The 7345-nt window shown below is 52.1% G+C and overlaps 1 protein-coding gene across 1 annotated transcript; it reads left to right on the forward strand.

Annotated features, from left to right (window-relative positions):
* The first annotated feature begins 599 nt into the window (after positions 1-599).
* On the forward strand, positions 600-2882 carry MFSD5 (major facilitator superfamily domain containing 5). The gene is made up of 2 exons (XM_043564059.1): positions 600-667; positions 1278-2882. The coding sequence occupies exon 2, from the start codon at positions 1296-1298 to the stop codon at positions 2646-2648; it is 1353 nt and encodes a 450-aa protein (XP_043419994.1). The 5' UTR covers positions 600-667; positions 1278-1295; the 3' UTR covers positions 2649-2882.
* The last annotated feature ends 4463 nt before the right edge of the window (positions 2883-7345 follow it).

Below are 7345 nucleotides of genomic sequence, written 5' to 3' on the forward strand. Positions count from 1 at the left end.
AATTGGGACACTGAGAAGTAATGTGGCTTGCCCGAGGCCACGCAGTGGTAAGTGACAGGGGTGCGATTTGAGCCTTAGCCCGGCTGCAAGCCCGAGTCCAAAGTCCTTTACACCACACTGCCTCCCTCAGGTGTCTGGGCCATACTGACGTCGGGCCTGGCGGTCGCTACTGTGAGAAAGAGGGAAACCGAGGAGCCGGCTCGGCTCGGGGTAGCGACATTTCCTAGGAAGCGCCAGCCCGCGAGTCTGCGGGACTGCGGGCATTCTCCATGTTGCGGAGGGAGAGAAAAAATGGATCCTTATTTCAGGGCGGCCCCACAGGCACCCGGGAGTCGAAGAAGCGGGTATCACGGGAAAACAGCGAAGGGGGTAGGAGCGACAGTAGCAACTACTACTGCCTCTACTCTTTACTGCGGGCGTCGAGAGTTGGGCTCCTAGCAGAGGTTGGGGGGCAGAAGGCGGAGCAGGGGCGGAGCTTGAGCGCCGCGCCCCGTCACGTGAGGGGGCCATCATGGCGGCGGCCAGAGGCCTACCCGGCTCCCGGAAGCAGGCTGAGAGGCGGGCAAGCTGCTGGAACCCGAACCGGAGCCGGAGGTAGAGCGAGCAGGGCGTCCGGGCGGCCTGGAGCCGGACGTGTCCGGGGCGTCCCCGTAGACCGGGGCAGCAGGTGAGACGGGGTCTGGGCGAGGCGCGAGTGGGTGTGGCGGCGACGGGGCGCTGGGCGGGGGCTAGGGGGCGCAGGGGGTTGCCTAAGACCTGGAGGAGGGGGAACCCGAGATGCACGCGCGTGACCCTGAAGCAAATCGGGAGGCCCGCGCGGGCAGGAGGGATGCCCTGGACAGATGGAAAGACTTTGAGGGCTAAAACGAGCTCTCCAGAGGGAATGGGAGGTAATAGAAGTATGCAGAAGCTGTCGTGGAAGAAGAGGGCAGCATCCCTTTAACTCGTGGGGCCGGAATTATTGTATGGAAGGGACTCCCTCTTTGCTATGCCAGGCAAGGGTGGGGCGAGTGCTCAGTCTTCTCCCATCTCCTCTTACCCCTCCTTGCCCCACCGTGTCCTAGGAGACGGCTCTGGCGGGCCACTCCTCCCACCCACCCAACTGGTCCCTCCGGTCTGAGCTCTAGAGGAGTGGAGTTGAGGGGTGGGGAAATGCAGTTGGCAGGGGGGGGAGGGGGTTGGGTGGAACTGCCTTCTGCTTAGACACCCAGCCCCTTGACAGTGCTACCTGGGCAATGGATGTGACTCTCACCCCACCCCCACCCCTCCTTCTCTAGGTCGTCCGGGGGCCCGCCATGCTGGTGACTGCTTACCTTGCCTTTGTGGTCCTCCTGGCCTCCTGCCTAGGATTGGAGTTGTCAAGATGCCAGGCTAAGCCCCCTGGAAGGGCCTGCAGCAACCCCTCCTTCCTTCGGTTTCAACTGGACTTCTATCAGGTCTACTTCCTGGCCCTGGCAGCTGACTGGCTCCAGGCCCCCTACCTCTATAAACTGTATCAGCATTACCACTTCCTGGAGGGTCAGATTGCCATCCTCTATGTCTGTGGCCTTGCCTCCACAGTCCTTTTTGGACTGGTGGCCTCCTCCCTTGTGGATTGGCTGGGTCGCAAGAAGTCTTGTGTCCTCTTCTCCCTCACTTACTCTCTATGCTGCTTAACCAAACTCTCTTGGGACTACTTTGTGCTGCTGATGGGCCGAGCACTTGGTGGGCTGTCCACTGCCCTGCTCTTCTCTGCCTTTGAGGCTTGGTACATCCATGAACACGTGGAGCGCCATGACTTCCCTGCTGAGTGGATCCCAGCTACCTTTGCCCGAGCTGCCTTCTGGAACCATGTGCTGGCTGTAGTGGCAGGCGTGGCAGCCGAGGCTGTGGCCTGCTGGATGGGGCTGGGACCTGTAGCGCCCTTCGTGGCTGCCATCCCTCTTTTGGCTCTGGCTGGGGCCTTGGCCCTTCATAACTGGGGAGAGAACTATGATCGGCAGCGTGCCTTTTCAAGGACTTGTGCCGGAGGCCTACGCTGTCTCCTGTCAGACCGCCGCGTGCTACTGCTAGGCACCATACAAGCCCTGTTTGAGAGTGTCATCTTCATCTTTGTCTTCCTCTGGACACCTGTGCTGGACCCACATGGGGCCCCGCTGGGCATCGTCTTCTCCAGTTTCATGGCAGCCAGCCTGCTTGGCTCTTCCCTGTACCGCATCGCTACCTCCAAGAGGTACCACCTTCAGCCCATGCACCTACTCTCCCTTGCTGTCCTCATCGTCGTCTTCTCCCTTTTCATGTTGACTTTCTCCACCAGCCCAGGCCAGGAGAATCCAGTGGAGTCCTTCATAGCCTTCCTACTTATCGAATTGGCCTGCGGGCTATACTTTCCCAGCATGAGCTTCCTGCGGAGAAAGGTGATCCCTGAGACCGAGCAAGCTGGCGTACTCAACTGGTTCCGGGTGCCCTTGCACTTACTGGCCTGCCTGGGGCTCCTAGTCCTCCATGACAGCGATCACAAAACGGGCACTCGGAACATGTTCAGCATCTGCTCTGCCGTCATGGTGATGGCCCTGCTAGCGGTGGTGGGGCTCTTCACCGTGGTAAGGCACAATGCTGAGCTGCGAGTGCCCTCGCCCACCGGAGAGCCCTATGCCCCTGAGCTCTAGCCCTGCTCCAGGATGAGGAGGCTGGGAAGGACTCTTGAATCCCACCTCTCTAGAATTGTACAGATCTCTCTGTGACTGACTTCGCAGCTGTCTGGGCCCTCAGCCTGTCCCGGGGCCCCTCCCGCCAGTGCTTTGAGCTGGAGAGCACGTGGGGGTGATGGCCTAGAAAGAAGATGCCAGAAGTTGCCTCTGTGTTACTCCCTTTCCATTTAAAAATAAACACTTTTAATTGATCATTGATTGGATTCACTTACCCTCACCTGTACCCACATCAGTAGTTTCTGGTGAGTGGGCAGCTGGAGAGTTTGAGGATAGAGATGGGGTTGCCAGCAGACGGTATTTGTATTTCTAGCCTCTCTAAGACTGTCTCCAGTATATATAAACTGAGAGCCGTAGCATTGCCTCGTAGCAGAAATGGGTGGGAAATGCTTGAGGCCTCTAGATCTTCTAGATCTTGTTACCCTGGAGACAGGTACCCTTTCTAGTTGCCCAGCAAGACCCTTGCTCCACATCCAGGGTGAGACCGTGTCTGGAGGATGTGGGGTGAATGCCCACATCACTGAACAAAGATTCCAGAGGTTTGAGTTGCTTCTATGACCACCCCCTTGGGACAATCTGGGACCTTCCTGCAGAAACAACTTGGAGCTCAGCCCGTGTACGCTACCTGGCAGAATGCACCATTTGTCCAGCACCAACGGGGCTCACCAGGTCCTCTGTCCTGTATCATTGCATGCAACCTAAGTGAAGGGCATGCCAAGGGGAGAGAACAGTGAATGGCTGAGGGACTGGGACATCTTGTCTGTACCTGACTCTTCCCCACCCAGCCTGAGTGAGGGTGAGGAAGCCATCAGGGCAGGAAACAGTACCAGTGGGAACACCAGTTTGGTGGGCCCCTCCCTGCCTCACCTGATGGTATCTGCCTTTCCTCCTCCCACCAAAACCCAGGCTTGTCAGAGGAAGCAGAGCCAGCTTTTAAAAAGGTGGGGATGAAGGGAGGGCAGGCTCAAGGTTATGTCCTGGAATGTGCTTGAGCCGGGCATGGGGGACCCACCCGTTTTGGAAAGGGATTGACAATATGTCCCTGGGTCCCAGACTGCTTTCCAGACAGGAAGATGCAAGATGGACCAAGACCTGCAAGTTCCGACCTGTGCGGAGAGATAACATCAGCTGGTGCTGTAGGAATTCGGCATAGATGGGCTTCTGCAGGGTGAGGCTGAGGGGGGAGGAATGGGTGGTGGTCTCAGGTCCCTATTCGGGAAAGAAGAAGAAGAAAAAACAAGTTCCGTCACCCAGACTGCAGGGAACAGAGGTTAGGTACAGAAAAACAGATATCTTTTCCGTCCCCTATCTTGAAGCAAAGACAGAATCTCTTGCAAAACTCCACTTCCTCTTTCTGCCCTGTTGAGCTGGGCCTACATATATTTTATAGGTATTTGTAGACTCTCCGTCCCTCTCCACCGTAGTATGGTCTCCTTGAGGACAGGCACAAGTTGTGGCTTACTTGCCTTTGTGTCCTCCATATGTACACACCAGTGGGTGCTTTGCCCGTGGCTCTGCTTAGTATGTATCTGGAGAGGAAACAGGCTAGCCCAACCTGGCTTTCTAAGAGCTGCCCATTTGGGAAGTCTACGAGACTAGAATCCAGAGCCTAGTCAATGATTGGTTGTTTTGGATAGCAGTAATTTTTTTTACTAATGGAAGCACGAGGAGGTCTCACATTCCTAAGTGATCAGGAAATAGGGAGGAAGAGGAGACCGACTAATGAGGTTCCTAGCTTTGTCCCCCTTGAGCTTTCTCCAAAGGTGCTGGTAAAAAACTTTTTTTACGCACGAGGGAGGTCCACTTGAAGAGCACGTAGCACGTGAATGGCAAAACCAAAGCCAAACTGCTTCATGCTGCCTGCCCAGTGCCTCCTCTGTGCCATGGACTGCCTGTGTCCCCTGCCTTTCCCCCTCTAGCCTGGCTCCCTCATCCCAAGCCCTGTCCTGGGAGACGGGCAAGCGACCGGGAGTGTTTAGCCTTGGCCATCCGGTCCACTTTTTGGTATCTGCCCATCTAAGTCAAAGGAGGGATGGATTCACCAGGTGCGCACTGCCTGCAAAACTCTGCTTTTGATGCTCTGCTGAGGGGCAGCGTAGGGAACTGGTTAAGAGGATGGTGTCAGAGCCTGACTGCCTGGGTTCAAATGTGTGCCTTAGTTTTCTCATCTGTAAAATAGGGATGATAGAGTCATTCCTACCCCCATAGGGCTCTTTTGAGAATTAAAAACATTATTGTATATAAGGGCTTGGAACAGCACTTGGCCCACAGCGTAAGCACTACAGTAGTGTTTGCTTTTATGTTTTATTTTAAAACTCTTCCAATCCAGCTGAGCCGAACCAGATTTGGGTGTGAGAATGAATGGATAGGGCTGTAATGGGGGTATAGAACTTTCCAATGCATCCCAGTGGCTGGGTGATTCCCAGAAGTGTTTATCCTTGGTCCCGGCCCAGATGGAAGCATCAAGCAATTGAGAAGCCTTCTGCTCTGGGGTATGTGAGCAGCTGAGTAGGGTGTCAGTGTGTTCCACTTGAACTCATTTCCTCTTCCTCAAGTGGGAAGGTCAGCTTGGTGTCAGACTCGATACACACCACTATCTTTCACTAAGAGGCTCCTGATTTTCTGACTTCCCCTCCAGCTGGACACATGATTATTTGATTTGGAACTTTGAAGTGATCCTGAGGAGAGCAGAAACATCCCAAGGAACCAGGAGCCAGTGGACAAGAAGGCAGGAGAATTGGAACATGAGGTCAGCACTGGGTTCTGAGACCTGGAGGACTATCTCTTCCTGGAAATTCAGTCCCTGCTCAGGGAGAGGGGGAGCTTTTCCCAGCTAATGGCCATGGCCCTTTGGCCACGTCTAAGTTCCACTCCCCATCACTGTTCCCCTAACCCCAACCCTGTGGTTCTCTCCGTCCCTTTTATTATTTTTTGCCACCACTTCCTCACAGAACCACAGAAGAGAATTATAAAACAAAAATTTGTCATGCTTGGGATTAGATCTAATGTAAAAATACTTCATGTTTGCTTTAAGGTGTGTGTGTGTGTGTGTTTTTACAATAAATTGAATGAACTCATTGTAAGATCATCAAATGCAAATATATATATATATGTATATATATATACATATATATGGAGAGAGAGAGAGAGGGAGAGGCTCCCTTAATCCCACTCTTCATACCACTGTTTGGAGTCTAATCCACAGATTTAATATTAGTTGGGGTTTGTCATTTTTTATTTTTTTTATAAATGGGTAGGGCCCAATTTTTTTTTCAAAGTTTGTTTATTTTGAGAGAGAGAGTCCCAAGCAGGCTCTGCACTGTCAATGCTGAGCCCCACATGGAGCTCAAACTCATAAACTGTGAGATCACAACCTGAACCGAAACCAAGATTCGAATGCTGTTTGGTTTTTTTAAAGTAAACTCTATGCCCAACATGGGGCTTAAACTCATGACCTTGAGATCAAGAGTCCCATGTTCTACCGATTGAACCAGTCAGGTGCCCCAGTTGGTTTTTGTTTTGTCTTTTAATAAAAATTGAATCAAAGTGTTGAATCATGCTGTTCTGCAACCTTTTTTTTACCTAACAGTAATCTCGTTTTTTCACTCTTTAAAACCATTGAAATCCTCAGGAGGACTATAAAAGTCATCCATATATCTCTGACATCTTTATATGGCAATACATATAAAATGTCTATGTAGCATTGTTAGGGCCTTTGGAAATCATTTCAAGGCTATTCTATTTGAGGCTGGCAGAACCCCTGGGAAGTAGTGAGGCTTGATGCTTCTATCCCCGTTTCACAGATTAATAATACAATGAACTGGGACTAGAATCCAGTTTCTCTGTCCAGACTCAAAGTGCTTTCCACTATCCTGTGCTTTCTCTTTAGAAGCTGGGCATTCAAATGAGGAATTGAAATTTGTGACTAAGGTTCATAAATGGTCAGAATTTATCAATCTCTTAATACTTCAGGAACTTCCTATTTCTTGTAAGAAGTAGATGAGGAATAAAAAGGGGTGCCTGTGTGGCATAGTCAGTTAAGCACCCAACTCTTGATTTCGGCTCAAGTCATTATCTCATGGTTCGTGAAATTGAGCCCCGAGTCAAGCTCTGTGCTGACAGTGTGGAGCCTGCTTGGGATTTTCTCTCTCTCTCTCTTTCTTTGCCCCTCCCCTGCTCACAAGTGCCACACACTCTCTCTCTCTCTCTCTCTCTAAAAATTGGGGCGCCTGGGTGGCTCAGTCGGTTGAGCGTCCGACTTCAGCTCAGGTCACGATCTCGCGGTCCGTGAGTTCGAGCCCCGCGTCGGGCTCTGTGCTGACAGCTCAGAGCCTGGAGCCTGCTGCCGAGATTCTGTGTCTCCCTCTCTCTCTGACCCTCCCCCGTTCATGCTCTGTCTCTCTCTGTCTCAAAAATAAATAAACGTTAAAAAAATTTTTTTTAATAAAAATAAATAAACATTAAAAAAAAAATAAGGGCGCCTGGGTGGCTCTGTCAGTTGAGCATCTGACTCCTGATTTTGGCTTAGGTCATGATCCCAAGGTCATAGGATTGAGCCTTGTATGGGGCTCTGAGTTGAATGTGGAGCCTGCTTCAGATTCTCCTCCCTCTGCTCCTCCCTGGCTTGTGCAGGGGTGTGAGCTTGCTCTCTCTCTCTC

This window comes from Prionailurus bengalensis, chromosome B4, assembly GCF_016509475.1.
Source record: "Prionailurus bengalensis isolate Pbe53 chromosome B4, Fcat_Pben_1.1_paternal_pri, whole genome shotgun sequence".
NCBI lineage: Eukaryota > Metazoa > Chordata > Mammalia > Carnivora > Felidae > Prionailurus > Prionailurus bengalensis.

Bases quoted from the DNA above. Each gene is read 5' to 3' on its own strand.
- MFSD5 (XM_043564059.1), top strand. From the start codon at position 1,296: ATGCTGGTGACTGCTTACCTTGCCTTTGTGGTCCTCCTGGCCTCCTGC.